We start from the raw sequence: 17860 nt of genomic DNA, 5'->3' as shown, positions 1-17860 counted from the left end.
AAAATACCAAAATTACAATCCAGAAGAAGTGTGAGAGACAGTCTTGACTCGTAAGAACTGACTCAACTAAGAATTAAGAGAGAGAATTAAGAAATACGAAATAGGGTTAGTGTATTTTTATTTTTAGGTTAAAAAAGATATAATTATAACTTTGGAGTAAAAAATTTAATGGGTCTAAATGAGTCACTAACGGGTTAAATAGAGTTGATCCGTTAGTGACATGCTAATGAATCGTGTCTTAACGGATCAACCTGTTTTGACTTATTTAATAATTAATTAAAAATATGTTAACACGATACGACTCATTTAAACCCGTTTGTTTAATGTAAATAGGTTGAATTAAAACGCATAATTAATTTGACTTGATTAACATAATTTCATATAAAAGTTAAAATTTATATTTATTAATAACCATAATATCTTAAAAAATATATATTAATATTTCTCAAATGTTATCATATAATAAAATCAATATTACAAATCATGCAATAACAAATATGAGTATAGGTCTAAAATTACAATCCAACAATAAAAACAATAAAAATATATACATATTGAGAAAGACCAATATTACAACTTAATAATAATAAAATTTTAATTTTGAAATAAATTTTAAGTCGTCTTAACGGATTAATCCGTTTTAATTCGAATCCGTTAACATCAAATCTAAATCCATTAATTTTGAATCGTGTTCGTATTAAATTTACATATCGTGTCATATATTATCACTTTTGTCCCACACGTGCAAAGGCACCAAAGTCCATGCCAACAAATTCCACGAATTTTAGGTTATATGCATGTTATTAATTACAATTTTAGTTAAACCAAGTATTTGATTCCCGAGCGAAAAGCAAGGCACAGAATATGACGTCCCCGGATAAGAATACCAGCATGTACATGCCTTGTATCGGATCATATCCAATGCGTGGTTTCCCCGATCGAGTGAAGATATACGAGCCATAAGAATATTATAGTTTCCTCATGTGACCTAAATATCTGCTGCGTAATTGGGCGTTTCCTCGGCCGACATCATATTAGAGGTGCATCTACAGCTGGTAGCAGACGCGCGGAGCTGGATCTCTCCCCTCCCCCTTCTCTCTCCCCCTCTCATTTTCTTTTTTGAAGGAAGATGAAACTGTACTGTGGAATTATCTTCTGCAGTACCCACACTTGAGATGTAAAATTGCTTAATGCAAGAGTGTTTTAGGTTAGGAGAGCGTGCGGGTACTGTAACGGAGGGAAAGGTTCACCATTGATTGGAGCTGTTTCGCACGAGTTTTCGCAGGAGGTGGGGAGCCCGAGCTACTACGCGTACAGCTCTACGACTTTCGAGATCGAGTAACCCTATAAGATGTAGAGGGTAGCTAGTGAGAGAGAGAGGGGAAGAGACATTCGGACTGTCCCACTTATAAACTTTACCTGCTTTTTCTTTCGCTGCAGACTCACTTTTTTCAATGCAAATAACTATGGATTAGATGGGATCACAGCCCAGACAAATAATACTAATTAGGGTAGAGACCGAGAGATGGGAGAGAGTATAAACTTGGAAAAGATTTTATCTGACCAAATTCAACTTAGGGATAAGGGTAATTCTTTTATTTTATTTTATTTTAGGGTTTTTTTGACTTTCAAAGAAGAGTACTGCGACGTCGTGTTGCTGATTACATCCGGCCTTGGCAGCAACGGCTGCAACGCTTCCTATCCTAAATATTAAAAATTTAAAAGAGAACTGGAGAGAGAGGTTTGGGTTTGGGAGGAAGAAGAGGACAATAAGCAAGCGAATATTAAATGAGTGGACAGATTGCTATCAAGCACCAGTATAGTTGCAAGAAAGATAGGGTACAGTGTCGAGAGATATAGAGAGTGATTCCGTGCCCCAAAATCCTTTGCCTTCCTCCATCCGTCACTCCTAGTAGGCGATCTCTCGGCTCTTCCTCGATTTGATCGTTCTCTTTCTCTCTCTACGAAATATTTTTCTCTCTCTCTCTTATTCTAGTTTTGCCAGTAATGGCAGTGCGTCAGTGACAGTGCAAGAAAAGAGGGAAGAGTTTTCATTGGGAAGGTAAAGCTTTGCACCTGTGCCTCTAGGCATTTACATGAGCCACTGCCCCTTCTTGTTTAAGCGCTTTGTCTCTCTATCTGCAGCCCAGTCCGTGTGCGCTCTGTGCCAGATGAATCTCTCTCTTCCACTCCATTCATAGAAGCTTTACATAGAGAGAGCGTCTGTGTTTATGTGCCTCAGAGAGAGAGAGAGAGAGTTAATGCTTTTAACGAGCATAAAGATGAACACCCAAATTCCAAAGGAAATCTGAGCAGCCTTTGCCATACCAGTCCACCCTAAGAGAGAAAACCACTACTACTTCAATAACTGACTACTACCACTATCACTACTTAGGATTTCCAGTAAAAAGCCTGAAAGTTGTAGCAAAAAACCCGGGAGAGCCCGGAGAGACAGTTTTCTTTATAGCAAAAAGATTGCGTAGAGAGAGAGAGAGAGAGGGTTTGTGACGTATAGAAAATCCAAGTGAACTAGGTTAGAATAAGAAAGTGCGAGGAGAAAGAGATAATGGAGAGTGGTTCTAATGGCACTTCTTGTATGATGGCTTTTGGAGAAAACAACTATGGCTTATGTCCAGTGATGATGATGCCTCTAATGACTTCTCATAGTCATCATCATCCTAATGCAGACACTAATAGTCTACTCCTCCCTATACCTCCCACCAACAATCACGATCAAAATCAAAACCGCAGTAACATCTCCTCTTTCGTTTTTCATGACCAGAACAATAATAGCAACACTGGCTGTTATTTCATGGAGAACAACAACGGCAACATCCAGAGCAGCAGTTCCGCCGAGAAGGTTAAGATCATGGCTCATCCTCACTACCAACGGCTCTTGACTGCCTATGTCAATTGCCAAAAGGTAAAAAAGAGCTAAATTTTTTAATTCGAACTTCCAACACCCATCAACTCAAAGAGACAATCCTCTCCTTCCCTTTAGCGCATGCTCATTGTTTCTCTCTTCTTTGTTGAAATTAAACATACAAATCCCTATAATCCAGTGCCTGAAAATGATCGGCATTCGTTTGTCTTTGGGCACTTTTTCACCCAAGCTTGGATCTGAAAATTATAATATGCATAAGCATAACATCGAAGTCCTTCCATAATCTTTTATTATCATGTTTACTCCCCGGTAAAAAAGAGAAAGTGAAGTCAAGACCCTTTAAATGGGCCCTAACATCTGTTAAATTTTGCCCATTTTCCCGACTCCCAACAAGTTTTCTTATGAGGTTTTGCACAAAACAGGTCGGAGCGCCTCCTGAGGTGGTGGCACGACTAGAAGAAACGTGTGTTTCAGCGGCCACAATGGGCCAGACAGGTACGGGCTGCATCGGTGAAGATCCGGCGCTGGATCAGTTCATGGAAGCCTACTGTGAGATGCTGACAAAGTACGAGCAAGAGCTTTCAAAACCCTTCAAGGAAGCCATGCTTTTCCTCCAAAGGACCGAGTGCCAGTTCAAAGCCCTCACAGTTTCTTCTTCAGATTCTGGTGCTTTGATCTCTTGATTACTCTCTCTCTCTCTCTCTCTCTATATATATATATATATATATCACAAACTTCCTAGATCATTTCTTCGTACCTTTATTATTTATTTCTTGGATTTGCCTTATTTTAGTAACCAGCCATGCATGATGTATTAATTGTGTATGCCAACTTGTAGTTTTAGTTAATAATATCGGTTAACAATACGAAAAAGATCTTGTTTCGCAAAGTGGCTGCTTTTATTTCCCCCTTTTTAATTAATCTTTTTAGGGCTCGTCTCTTTTATTTTTGAATTGTTCGATAATCTTTTGCATGTTTGGACAGCTTTGTTTTTTGAGACGATGGCTAGGGTATCCATTTAAAACCATGTTATTTCTAGCTGCAGATCATGCATAGAGTGGTAAACACTACTTGTTTCATTTTCTTCTAGGTTTTTCTGAAGTAAATGCGCTTGGTTTGTTTCTTCTAACTTTTCAGCTTCTATTGGTTGATCTTGACATATTTTCAGCTGATGTTAAGAGACATGATAATTTGTGACAATAGCTTGTCCAGGGTTTTCTCTCAGGAACGTTCTGGCACGAGACATCATCGGAAGAACTAATATACGTGCAGCGTCCATGCGCTTGTTTGGTTGAAAAACCTTTTGAAAACTACATCCTGGACGTCTGGTTTGATACCGTGGATGAGGTCTCGAAGGGAGAGTACGAAGTTTAGAGGCAGGGATATATACGTGCAATGATAACGGTTTAATACGTGGAAGATTTTTTTTTACGACGTTAATTTTATTAAACTTGCTGGTGTCTGCATTATTTCAAAAAAAAAAAAAAAACTAGTGTCTGCATTTTGCATATATACCTAGTTATTAACGTGCGCCAAATTCTTTAATTGCTAAATTCTGATAATTAATTACGTGTAATGTTCCCATTTGAGTGATATGTTTTGATACGTACGTCTAGTCATTTTTTTAGGGTTGATTTTAAGATTGGTAGAAATAGGGTTTCTTTTTATCTTGGTGCTCATGAAGATCAATCCCGTGGCAGAAGGACAATTGGGTCTGAAACTTTAAACCATGTAGTATGCAAAATGCTGTCAGATCTATTTAGAGATAGGAAGCCGTTTCTAGTATGTGAGTGGATGGGGTTTCCAAGGGAGAGCAGTACAGACTGTTGGAAAAAATATCAAATCATGATTAGGAATTTGATTTGATATTATTTTAATTTGATATTCATAATTATGATATTATTTTATTTTTATTTTTATAATATTTACTTTATCTGATCTCAATGTAATTTCTCTATAAATATGGATACATATTTTGTGCGCATTCTAACATAAAAAATGAGATGAAGAAGATATGTGCACAAATAACTGTTGAATACTTCCATGGTATTCAAACATTTTTTTTTTTTTTTGTTGTTATTGTTAAAAGCACTAATTTAATCAAACTAGTGGTTGTCCAATGTATTATTATAATCATCACACAAAATGTTTTTAGATTCACACAGGCTGAATTGCTGAATGAAGTGCCTAGCTATTTATATGATATTAAAATAGAATGATTGGTGCCAGTTTCCTCGACAGCTGACCGTGCGACTCTGTGCTAGCGATGCATACTAGCAATGTTAATGCTCTTTTTTTAACCAAGAACTTCTGTTCATATCTTTAAATAGGCACATCCTTGTCAGCCTGCCCTTAGTATGATGCCCCTAATGCTTTACGTTGTGTTGCTTACTAAGCCATTTACCGACGTTATATTTATCACATTTCTTTCAGTTTTTATCTTGTTTTTTGAGCTTGCCAGGTTGAGTCTATAATTCTAATATTCATGGTGCATGCATGCACTTGGCAGTGAGAGTATGTGTGTAAATCGTTGAATGAATACTTACAGATTAATGCATGTATTCTGTTAAAGGATACGGTGAAGCTAAATGCATAGGGGCATGGATGAGGTCAAGTAAAGTCATATACTTCAGAAAAACTCCTGCCTGTGGTGATTATATATACATATATGTATGTACTTGTGACTCAAGTGGTAAGGACCCTGGCCTTTGGGGCATGCTCGCGCCAAGCCCTAAGGTTTGAACCATTTGGTGACAACAATTTCTAGGGCCATTTTTCATTGCAGACAACTGATCATTGACCTGATTCGTGTGGTGGGGGTACGCCATACGGGTCCTCAAAAGAACTTATAATAAAAGATTTGTACTTGTATCAATATATAATTTTGGGCGTTTCTTATTAGGTACACGCTATTTTCCAAAGGTAGGAAAAATGACCTTCAGATTTTTTATTGGATCATGCAGATCTCCAGGTACAATCCACGGTTCTGGACAACACTTCTGCATGCCCTCAGCCCATTGACCAAATAATCCCTTTTCTCAAGACATCACTCGTTCCAAATGTGAAATTTTAGCTGAACTTAGGATCCTTTCTCCATTTTCTGATTTACTTGATACTATCTTTAATTATATATGATTTGGAAGCATGTCATGGAGGTAGTTACTCCAATCTGATACAAGTAGTGCTCAATTTCAGTTAGTACAACAATTCTTTATTAGACGATTGATGTGGTTTACTTTCTTTCCTTCCTATTTCCTAATCCATCTAACTTATTCAGAAAATTAATTCCATTTGTGTAGAAGTCTCAAAACACTCATTTCCTATTGCTTTGATAACATTTCATGGTACACGATTATCTGTTTCAAGATATCATCTCCTTTCCTGAAGTCTTTCACCTTGTATGCACACAAAGTTATTGTTCTATAACTATTAATTATGGCTTGTTAATTTAACTAAACTTTTAAATCCTAATAGGCCATATTTTTTTATCAAGCAAGAAATTCTTGTGATGTAGAAAGGTATAGAGAAACTGGTGAATGGGGGGCATCAGGAAGAAATGAGTTTGCAGTTGTCCTATCATGGATGTCATGGTGAAAAGTTATGGGAAAGCAAGATTTGGACTTGAAAAAAAAAAAAAAAGATGCGATAGGATTATTTATAATATATAGATGAAGTAGGTCTACATGGATTGAGTATGACCCAGTTTTCCCCAACTTAGGTGGGATTGTAGAAAAAGACATTTGGGGGTCTGGAAAGATTTCCTGAGCCATAGGAAACTGTATTTTGGAACATTAATTTATAGTGGAATTATAGAATTTTCATTCAGATGACCAAACTTAGGGTTGGTGCCTGTGTGTACTGACACAATTCTACTGATAGTCATATATAGGCTGATATATTTTATTGTTAGTTCATATGAACTTGTTAGAACTGGAAAATATGCGAGTTGGAAGGGAGAACAAGTAATTCTCCTCATTGCCATGGAATTTATGAATTCATTGCTTTTTATTGATTTACAAAGCAATATTAATTAAACGTTACAGAGCTGCTTCTGATGCTTGAGATTGTACAGCTAGCGGCAGATTGTTGTGAAAATCTACTTTCATGTCGAGCTGCTCACTGGTTTTTTGTTTTCGTTTTTTTTTTCCCAAGGGGGTGGAGAGGCTGTGGATAGGAGTGGATCATCTGAAGAAGAGGTTGATTTGAATAACAACTTGATTGATCCGCAGGCGGAGGACCGAGAGCTGAAAGGTCAGCTTTTGCGCAAATACAGTGGATATTTAGGCAGTCTGAAACAGGAGTTCATGAAGAAGAGGAAGAAAGGGAAACTACCAAAAGAAGCTAGGCAACAGTTGCTGGATTGGTGGAGCAGGCATTACAAATGGCCTTACCCATCGGTAATTATATTGATACAAGTTACTTAATGCTCATTGGCGAAGTTAATATGCACACCTTAATTGAAAAATATATATAATATTCTTCAGACTGCATTGTAATGTTTAATTGGGCTTTGATCATCTTTATGCGTTCCACTTTCTTTGTTTGTTAACAGGAGTCACAGAAGCTGGCTCTAGCTGAATCAACTGGCCTGGATCAGAAGCAAATAAACAACTGGTTCATCAATCAAAGAAAACGGCATTGGAAGCCTTCTGAAGATATGCAGTTCGTAGTGATGGATGCTGCCCACCCCCAGTATTACATGGACAATGTCTTGGGCAACCCCTTTTCCATGGATATCTCGCCCACAATGCTATGAAGATGATAATTCTGCATAACATGATGCAAAAATATTGTATAATTAAATATGGTTGCACTTCTAAACCATGTCGTTGATGTCATGTAATGCCATCATGTGTATTCGATAAGCATGTTGGCTATTTAAATCAGGTTCTCTTTGTTGGGTTTAAATTAACGCTGGAGTTCGTTCCATTTGAGAGTGATTGAAACTAAAACCAGAAAGAATGTATAGCATTATTAAGCTAATCTAAATGCATGTTGTACTAATTAAGCTTCGATCTTCACTGTCAGGTCTGAAATGGACTTTGCTTGTTTAGGATCAGGAATGTTATAACTACAAAGTACTTAATTCCTCTTTATTGGCTCCGGCTTATCCAGCTTTGTCCATGTAAAGTAATATCGAGACTTGCATGTGTGATGGCATGGCATGGCATGGCATTGCTTTGCGTTGCAAGTGCATGTATGCTTGTATAATAGATTTATTTGGGGTTTTCTGTAAGATCATTGTTAATATGGACAGACCGATGAAATTGAAAAAGGTATGGAGATTTTTCTGTTTAGAATCTGGAATAGCCGTACTTTCAGCTCTGTCCCTTGTTAGTACTGGGCCCAAAATTGTTGAATCTTTAAAAAAATAAAGGAAAATGATAGGATTATTATCCTCTTACTACTTATTTATTATTTTTTTTATATTTGATTTTTTTTATAATTTTTTATTTTATTTAATAGTTAAGGAAGTGATAATTAGTAAATTTATATATTTTTTTAATTTTTTATTAATGATTAAGGATGTTAAAAATAAAATAAAAAAATAAAAACACTACAAGTAGTAGATAGGTAGTAGATAGGTTGTAAGCCTATCACTACCCATAAATAAATCCAAATTTATGATTAGGGTAGTGATAGGCTTACTACCTATTTACTACCCATCTACTACTTGTAGTGTTTTTATTTTTTTATCATTTTATTTTAAATATTTTTTTAACATCCTTAATCATTAAGAAAAAATTAAAATAATATATAAACTTACTATTTATCACTTCATTAACTATTAAGTAAAATAAAAAATTATAAAAAAATTCAAATATAAAAAAAATAGTAAATGAATAGTAAGAGGGTAGTAACTCTATCATTTTCCTTATGATTTATGGTACAGATTATAATAAAAGTCCAAAAATTCGAGAACTTCAATATTGACACTGATTATTAAAGATTTTAAATTTTTCTTCCAAAACTTACGTAAAAAATATATCTAAAAGACGGGAAAAATAAATGAAACATATTACTATTTTCATAATAAAATTATTTATTTATTTATGTTATGATGTTAAGGGATAAAAGTTTAACTAAATTGGTACCAAAAAGTTTTAGAGCTTTTAGATAAATAGTTGAGTCTTTAACAATTGATATCAGAGCATGGATAATGTTATGAATTCAAGTCACGGAGGGAGTGATCTACATGTTGAGTTAAAATATCTTGGTATTATGTATGGACATGATGTTAAGTCATTAAATAATGACAGATGAGTGAAGCAGCTAAAAGGGAAAGAGCTACCACTGAGTCAGTATTGATAGAGTGGGTCATTGTAGCTGTCGGATTCGAAAACGTGATGAAATATTATGATCCTGAAGATTAAAAGTTTAACTAAATTAATATCCAGTTATAAGACTTTTTGGATGTTAGGACTTAGGTGTTTAACTATTTATTTATGAGAAAATTGATCTAATTTAAATATTTGATTGCTTCCTATTCTAGTATTCTTTTCTGTTTTTTTTGGGTCATCAAGAAATGATTCTAAGAAAACGAAAATTCTTTAATTCACTTTTACCCTTATTTCAAATAAAGCCCTTTCTTTCTCAGGCAGAGCTCACTCCTTCAGTACTCCTCCTTCAGCCGTTCGACGGAAAGTTTTCTTAGGCAATCACAAATTGCGCACCATTGTCTCTACGGAAGGCACATTCCAGCAAGCCACCTAGTACCCAGAAAGCTTTCCACGGTCTCTACGATAAGCTGTACTTCTCTTCTCGTTCATATCGATGAGTAGCTAGACAGCTTCAATGGACTGTTTGGGCGTAAACAATGATCAGAGATGCCTAGAGTGAGAAAGTTTGTATGGATCAATTATGGATTATATACCATATTAGACTTTTCAGGATTCCAATTTCCAAACACAGGGAACTACAATATTTATAGGATTGACCCGTACTTGATTGTCCTCATCCACATGAATCACACGCACAGAAAGAATAAAAATTCCCAAATTTCCATACGGGAAACATTCCCAATGCCATAACCTAGAGATCTTTTGACAAGAATGCCATTGATTTTAATACCGAGAAGTTTTCAATCCTAAATGCTGTCTCATCGTACCGGTTCAAGCTCTAAACCTGATAGCCATATATCTAGAGAACCATAAAAAAATGTTATTTTTTTATTTTGAATTCCTTTATTTTTCCTAAAAGATGGAATCTTTTATTGAGAAGTATTATTAAATTTTTTAGATATATATGTTAGGGGTGATAATATGTGATATGGTCCGTTAATCCAACACGAACACGATATGATTTAGCTTTAACAGGTTTAGATCAAAACAGATTGACCCATTAAGATACGATTGCTTAACATGTTGATAACGGTAGGGATGTAAAAAAAACTGAAAAGCCGACCTAGACCGACTCAGACCGGCCACCGGAGCTCAGAACCGATCGAAACCGGTGGAGAACCGGTCGGCGTGCAGCAACTAATATAGAAAACCGATATCGGCTGGTTCGAACCAGATTCAAACCGCTGAATCGGCCAACTAAATAAACTATTTTTTTTATATATATATTTTATACTTAAAACGATGCAATTTCACTTAAATTTAAGTGAAACGGCGTAGTTTTAAGCCTTAGTTGTGTTTTAAACACAACTTATAAGACGTCGTTTGGTTAATACCAAATGGCGTAGTTTAATTCATAACGATTAAAAAAAAAATTAAGTAGAACGATGCCGTTTTGTTTAAACCAAACGGCATCGTTTCAAAATAACTTCGTCTTCTTGCTCGTGTATTCTTTCTCGCGTTCTTACCAGCTCTCATCCTCTCTCTCTCTCTCTCTCTCTTAGAGGAAGCTTGGTCCGGAAACCGACCGTGAACCGACAGAGAAATGAAGCTACAATTTCGGCTGGTGTTTCTCCTCCCCGTCGACCGGTTTTCTCCCCCGCAAATTAACTTTCGGTCGGCATCGGTTTTGCCCAAAAACCGAACCGAATGGGTCTGTTTTTACCCTAGATAACAGGTCAACCCGTTATGACATGTTAAGAAAATTAAAATTAAAATTATACTCTTATACCTAAAAATAAAATTGTTGAGATTTTAATTTCGATATTTTTATTATTTGAAATGTAATTATGAACTTGTAGTTAATTTTATATTTTTTTATAAATATTGTGATTTTAACATTTATATAAAATTATGCTAAACTTAACTAGGTCAAATAGGTTTAATTCGGGTCTGTTCAACCCATTTATGTAAACGGGTCAAAACGGATTGACATGACACGACCCGTTATATTAATGGATTGACACGACTCATTATGTTAATGAGTTGTGTTAGAGTTTTAGATTTTGACACGATAAGCTTAATGAATCGGGTTAGGGTTGATCCATATAGTATAATATACATGTCTTGACACGATCCCTTAACACGAAATGACACTCCTAATGTATGTTTTTAAAATTTGTATTGATATTATTTTGGAATATAATTTTTTAATATATATAATTTATCCATATATCGACTATTCTAAAATGATACATGGTACCCAAATATTATGTTCCAATATCTCAATCAAAACAGAATTTAAAACTTTGGCACGATACGACACGATCCATTATATTAATGAGTTGACACGACCCGTTATGTTAATGAGTTGTGTTAAAATTTGAGATTTTGACAGGGTAAGCTTAATAAGTCGGATTAGGATTGACTCATATAATATAATATACATGTCTTGACACGACTCATTAACACGAAATGACACTCCTAATGTATGTTTTTAAAATTTGTATTGATATTATTTTAGAATATAATTTTTTAATATATATAATTTATCTATATATCGACTATTCTAAAATAATACACAGTACCCAAATATTATGTTCCAATATCTCAATCAAAACAAAATTTAAAACTTTGGCAAGATTCTTAAAAAAAAAAAAAAAAAAATCTTTGACAAGGAGAAATAACGCATGGAAGAAAGACTTGTACGCTTTGGGCATTTCCGTTTCTTTGTTTTCTTTTTGTTCTTACAATAAAACTCCTCCACATCACCTGGTGTGCGGGGTGTACAAGTAAACGAGGCTTCCCTGCAGCAGATAATAAAATACCTTTAAGTTTTAACTGTTTTTTAAGTCCTGAACAAATGATTCTTATATAAAAAGGCTACTAGGCTTTCTGATCTTATAGACAAAGCCCATAGTGAAAGTGGAATGGGCTTGAGGCTCCTCACCTAGTCGACGTGCTTATGGGTCCTTGTTTTCCGCACGAGTCCCTCGCTCTCTTTCTCTTGCCTCCGCAGTCCTGAACACTCGGCGGGAGCATCGACGACCATCTATCTCCGGGAGAACTTGAACGGAAATATTCAAGCCGCGACCTTGGAATTGTACCACTTTTACTCATTTTCCTCTTCTTTTGGTAGCCAGGAATTTTTCTATTTTACTTTATAGTTTTATTTTCTGGACGGTATTTTCTCAAACGCCTCGAAGTCAATCTAATAGGTGGTTTAAATAAGTCCGATCAACCCACCTTAAACAGTTTTTTCGTGTCTCTCGTGCCACGCCTCAATGCACGTTAGCATGTAAATTCTTGGATTCCAAGTTTTAAAAACGTGTATTTTACAGTTGTGCTCGAGGAAAACTAATCTTAGATAGTGTAGATTAACAGGTAGCTTTTTGTTTCCTTTTAGCTGGAATAAACTTCGGGGCAGCCTTTACTAGTTCGTTAGAGTATATGGCGGTTTCAGTATCCAGAAAGCTTTTACGTTCCTTTCATGGGTCCCTATCTGCACTTGGCCGCTGTGATTCGTCAACTATCACATGTCGATCATTTCGTTCGTACTTATCATGGTAAGGGAGATATGTATCTATTTTTTTTCTTTGTCGGTCATTATTTGTTAGATTGCAAACTTTGGTCACTTTTGTGGCTTTATAAATCTTAATTTTTCTTTTATTTGTCCATTTTTCCCTATCTTAACAGATTTGTACGGCCATCTTCATGGGCAGAACATATTTTCTTCAGGATCCTCTTCTCTTTCAAAGGTTCATGTTTATTACATTTTATTTGCTCACCCTGTTGTTTTTACAAGCTACTACCGATAGAATGTACACGGTAACCGTATATTCAACACGCCAATTTGTTGGGCTTCGCTTCCTTACCGTACTTTTGGCGTTTTAGTTACAAGCCTATATGTATTACTGTTGGGTGGATCACCTATCCTTGCGAATAGATGGCTTTCAACTTCCATTCTGACTTCTGAATTGGGTGAAGGAGCATTTCCCTCTAATTTATTGTCTACTAAGCCTGTGGCAACGGCAGAGCGTACTATAGGTAGGAGGAAGACATTAACATTTCATGCATGCATTTACAAGTACCGTGTTGCTTAGGAGAAGCATACTCCTTGTTGAGCATGTGTATGCATGTGCTAGATTACCTTTAATAGATATGATAATAGCCCTTTTCTCTTGCGAAGCACCAGAGTTTGTTGAAGGTTGACACTTACAATTCATATAATTACCTTGGTTTTTTTTAAAGATGCAATTTTTTATAAGGTCATCATTTTATGACGGAAAGAGTAGTTCAATTTTTGTGGTAGTTTGATAAATTCACATGTTTGTTTACTTTATGTTTATTTTGAATTCCTTCCCATTTCTTGCCTTTTTTCTTATATTTTATCTTGTGGCTATGGATGAACTTGCCAAACACTTTGAGCGTTGCTATTGATATCAAATTTGATGTCTCTATAAAATGTTTTAATGAAGTAATGTAACGTGCTATAGGACTTTATCAGGACCTGGTCATTCTAGTAACAAATTTTCATAATGAAGATAAGGGCTTCATGGTTTAGGCTGGCGATGTTTTTGACGTGCCTATTAGGAAGGATATTGTTCATTGTGTGGTGCGATGGCAGCTTGCAAAACGGCAACAAATGGTTATTGATCATTATTTTTTAGTTTTGGTGGCATGGGGTTATAATGGCACTAATGGTATTATTGTTTTTTATCACAAAATAAGATTTTTATTGAAAATAATTGAAGCCAAGTGCACGGGACATATACAAGAGCCACACACAGGCATGACTGTCAAAAGATACTAGAAAATCATGTACGCTCATGCCATTAAAGTCTATTACAATCGACCAATGGAATAAAGTGTGAAGGAAAAAAGTTTAAGCTCGTCTATTGTCCTTTCACAATCTTTAAAACTCCCACCATTCCTCTCCATTTTATATGCACCACCATAGGCAAGTCGGTATCATTTTCCACATAGCTGCAATTTGACCCCAGATGCCTTGCCTGCTGGCCAGAAAGTCAACAACCCTTCTTGGCATTACCCAAAAGAGTCCTACTCTCGCAAAAATATCGTTCCATAAGCTCATGGCTACATCACAATGGAATAATAGTTTATACATAGACCCACCACTTTTCTTACACATGTAACAACAATCCATACAATGAGTCGGCATTTCCTTAGAGTGTCATAAGAGACTTATAGTATCACTGTACAGTAAAGTTCCCCTTCTTGGATGGTGACCACATCATCTTATCTGCTCCTCCAGTCGCTCTACAATTGTACACAAGATTGAAGAAATTTGTAAATGTGTCAATTTTTCAATTTTGGACTGCGACTTAAAGGAAGGCACCCAATAGAAGATCGAGATACTTCATTGACAGAGTGGAGACTTTGCACCCCAGGATATGGGCCAAGCTCAAAACACTTGGAACATTTCCAACCGGAACTAATTCTAACTTAGTAAGATTCACTTTCAAGCCCACAAAGCTTGAATGTGATTACGACTAGCCCTATAGAATACAAGAGTGTCATTTGCAAATATCATCTCAAGTGTGCCAATTCGTGCATCCCCAACAATAAAGGTAGATAGAAATCCCCCTTCCACGAGACCTGCTATAATTTTACTAAAAGCTTCCTAGATAGGTAGAAATCACCTTGCATTAAACCCCTCGAACTACTGAAGCATTGATGTACGAAACATATGGTGGTGATACAAAATTTGATCCAAGAACACCATCTTGCTCCAAGTCCACATCTCTTAAGCATGTGTAACAAAAAATTACAGTTTACACACCCATAGGCCTTCTCCATGTCAAGCATTCATTGGCTATTAGCCCCAGTTCACCTGACTTGATGTGACTCTCCAAGCATTCATTGGCGATGAGCACCGAGTCAAGAATTTGTTGACCTCATATGAATGCATTTTGAGGCTTGGATATGATTTTCTCCAATACCATACTCAGTCTATTAGCCAATACCTTCAAAAAGATTTTGTACACACCGCTCACCAAGCTAATAGGATGAAAGTCCTTAATCTCCACCACCCCCGGCTTCTTTGGGATAAGAGCAATGAAAGTAGAATTTAGGTTTTTTTTCAAACTTACCTATTCATGAAACTCATGGAAGAAGCTTATGATGTTATCTTTAACTACCTCCCAACATGCCTTAAAGAAGGCCATAGCGAACCCGTCCGGACCTGGAGCTTTGTCACCTGCCATACTTCTCACCACCTTGAGAATCTCCACCTCCTTAAATGGCCTCTCTAGCCAACTTGCTTCTTGCTGGTCAATTGACTAAACAACAAGGCCATCCAGACATGGTCTCCAAGAAAATTGCACTAAAAGTAGTTGTGCATAGTAATTGGTAATGTGATCCGTGGTCTCATGGATTCGTTGTAATCCTCCCATCTACCAATAAGGACTCAATGACATTGTGTCTTCTATGTGAATTAGCCATGCGATGGAAGAAATTCTACTTATTGTAAAAGTATAAATAGCAGTAAATAGAAAAAACAAAACCATGGTTAATACTTTTACTTTTTAGTGATACCTTAATAAGTGTAAGAAATAGTGTGGCTGCATTCTATCCTGCAATTGTTGCAATCAGTGAATGGGTTCTTGCATTACAGGAAGTTTACTGATCAAATTCTTCTAGATTGTCACCTATCATTTGTTTTTGGGTTTAGAATGTTTAGATGCTTGCGAGCTTTCTCAACTTTAATATTATATATGGTTATCAATCCTCCCTTGTGACTTGTGGGGATGAAGTGCATGTGGATGTCAGTAAGACTTAGTGCTGATTGAATGGCCGGCAGGGAACACATTCAACAAAACCCATTAGCGAGGTTAGTGGCACTGGGAGAAAGCCTTGGCGGCAGAAGGGTACTGGTCGAGCAAGGCATGGAACATTGCATGGACCCCAGTTAGTTACTCTGCTTATGGATTTTAAGGTTTACATTGTTACTAAGAAATTTAGATGTGTTTCAATGGACTGTAATGAATTCAATGGGCGTGTACAGTTTAGGGGTGGTGCTACTATGCATGGCCCTAAGTCACGAAGTCATGCTTTTAAGCTGAGTAGGAAGGTTTGTCGACTTGGGCTGAAGATTGCTTTGACAGCTCGTGCAGCAGAAGGAAAGGCATGTCTCTTGTCCCTTCCCAATATTTTCTTTTTCTGGCTTACACTGATTAGAGTTGTGGTTTGAAATTTAATTATGAAAACATCAACATATGGTAATTTCTTTTCGACCTTGGAGAAAGTATGAGCTGTCCTCAGCTTGTATTCTGTCTCTGTTCTTAACTAGTTTAGTTAATAGGTTCTATGCTTGTGTGCTGTAGTATTTGCGATTACTTGGGTGATATTAGGAAGATTAATGTTGGTCACTCGCCAGTTCAGAACTTTACCACCTGGTGGCTTCTGAAAAGTTGAGTAAACATTCATACAAGTGTAGCACATATGTTCTTTTATGGTCAATTTTCAGGAATTCTTCTGATTTTTTCTCATCTTAAAAGTACCACCAAGAAGCCTTTTATTGACTTTGATTGGTTTAGTTGGATAAATCTTGTTTCACCAATTTAACGTATATGATTATTCTTGAATATCAATGATAATTTCTTTATGATAATTTCCAACACATAAAGACCAAGAATTTGGTGAATTATGTCAAGCAAATGGAGAACACCAAGAAACTTCTGCTGGTGGATGGCGGCCCCATAGGTGAAAAGATGAAGTTGGCTACACAAAATCTACATTATGCAAATGTACTGCATCAATTGTAAGTTGCTCTTCTGACCCTTATTCCTTGCCGTGTATCAGTTGTAAGAAAATTAATTAATTTGTTGTCCTAAGGAGGGAGTGTGGGACTCAATTTACCAAGATGAAAAAGATTTATCATACATATTCAACTATTGATATTGAGTATTTGAAAAATACTTCCAAACACATGGTTGCTTTGTTTCCCATGAGCCAAGTTAGATAATTCAATTGGGTAATGCCGCTGGCTGATGCTTGTTGCCCATCTTTTACAGGGTTTGAATGTCTACAGCATCCTGCTTCACGACACACTTGTCCCGTGAGGCAGTAAGCAAAATTGTTGAGAGGATGCACACTCCAATTAACCGTTAAATCACTCCACTTGACAAGCTACATTCCAGTTTCAGATGAGAAAAGGAATTATTTTCTCTTTCATAGAAAAAATGTAATTCAGAACATATTTGTGCGTTGCCTATGTCAAAATGTGGAAATCCACCGGTGGATAGGTTGATTTTTTTTGTGCATTGGCCTTGTATCTTCAGCTGAGAATTTTGCAGTTGAATATTGGCTGCTATCCTAAATCACGATGAAAGGAAGGGAATTCACTTTCTTCTTCAAGTTTTTTGATGTGCCATTGGCTCAGTAAGTACTTTCGGCTTCATGAATCAAATTTTTCTGTACAATTTGAAACAAGAACAAGTGGTAGTGACTTCAGGTCACAATGACTGATAAAAACCTGAAGGCTTGGAAAAAGAGCTTGCTCATACGTGATATTGCACCGCAGCCTGATGTTATCTTTTAGGTCAGATGGCAATTGCTTTGTGGATCTTCTGGCTAAGGTCAAAGTGTGGCTGGGTCAATCTGAGAAATATTTGTTATGGTTTCAAGTTCAAACTTGTCTGGTTGGTGTGAAAGTGATCCATGGCGGTCAGAGACG

The 17860-nt window shown here is 36.3% G+C and overlaps 2 protein-coding genes across 5 annotated transcripts; both read left to right on the top strand.

Annotated features, from left to right (window-relative positions):
* Window positions 1-1066: 1066 nt before the first annotated feature.
* LOC109008556 (homeobox protein SBH1-like) lies at window positions 1067-8016 on the top strand. Its single transcript, XM_018988697.2, has 4 exons — window positions 1067-2923; window positions 3307-3550; window positions 7037-7281; window positions 7437-8016. Exons 1-4 carry the CDS (start codon window positions 2567-2569, stop codon window positions 7638-7640), a joined length of 1050 nt encoding a protein of 349 aa, XP_018844242.1. The 5' UTR covers window positions 1067-2566; the 3' UTR covers window positions 7641-8016.
* A 4082-nt stretch (window positions 8017-12098) lies between these two features.
* LOC109008560 (50S ribosomal protein L4-like) lies at window positions 12099-17532 on the top strand. 4 transcript variants are annotated; one of them, XR_004801125.1, is made up of 7 exons: window positions 12099-12265; window positions 12569-12728; window positions 12859-12920; window positions 13057-13209; window positions 15986-16092; window positions 16190-16945; window positions 17199-17532. XR_004801125.1 is itself a non-coding variant. In XM_035688357.1 (7 exons), the coding sequence occupies exons 2-7, from the start codon at window positions 12653-12655 to the stop codon at window positions 17203-17205; spliced, it is 534 nt and encodes a 177-aa protein (XP_035544250.1). In that variant the 5' UTR covers window positions 12099-12265; window positions 12569-12652; the 3' UTR covers window positions 17206-17532. The 4 variants fall into 4 exon arrangements, 2 of the variants coding, with proteins under 2 accessions (XP_035544250.1, XP_035544249.1); XM_035688357.1 differs by lacking the exon at window positions 13057-13209 and having other exon boundaries at window positions 15986-16120; window positions 16190-16309; window positions 16812-16945; XR_004801124.1 differs by having other exon boundaries at window positions 12859-13209.
* Window positions 17533-17860: the final 328 nt, after the last annotated feature.

Source organism: Juglans regia, chromosome 3 (assembly GCF_001411555.2).
Source record: "Juglans regia cultivar Chandler chromosome 3, Walnut 2.0, whole genome shotgun sequence".
Taxonomy (NCBI): Eukaryota; Viridiplantae; Streptophyta; class Magnoliopsida; order Fagales; family Juglandaceae; genus Juglans; species Juglans regia.
The sequence above is the reverse complement of the archived record's forward strand: the minus strand, read 5'-3'. Positions and strand labels throughout refer to the sequence as shown.

Excerpts from the sequence above, each read along its gene's own strand:
- LOC109008556 (XM_018988697.2), top strand. The coding sequence starts at position 2,567 with ATGGAGAGTGGTTCTAATGGCACTTCTTGTATGATGGCTTTTGGAGAA. Across the intron at positions 2,924-3,306 it reads CCTATGTCAATTGCCAAAAG|GTCGGAGCGCCTCCTGAGGT; the intron begins GTAAAAAAGAGC and ends TGCACAAAACAG. Across the intron at positions 3,551-7,036 it reads AGTTTCTTCTTCAGATTCTG|GGGGTGGAGAGGCTGTGGAT; the intron begins GTGCTTTGATCT and ends TTTTTTCCCAAG.
- LOC109008560 (XM_035688356.1), top strand. The coding sequence starts at position 12,653 with ATGGGTCCCTATCTGCACTTGGCCGCTGTGATTCGTCAACTATCACAT. Across the intron at positions 12,729-12,858 it reads TTTCGTTCGTACTTATCATG|ATTTGTACGGCCATCTTCAT; the intron begins GTAAGGGAGATA and ends CTATCTTAACAG. Across the intron at positions 12,921-15,985 it reads GATCCTCTTCTCTTTCAAAG|GGAACACATTCAACAAAACC; the intron begins GTTCATGTTTAT and ends AATGGCCGGCAG.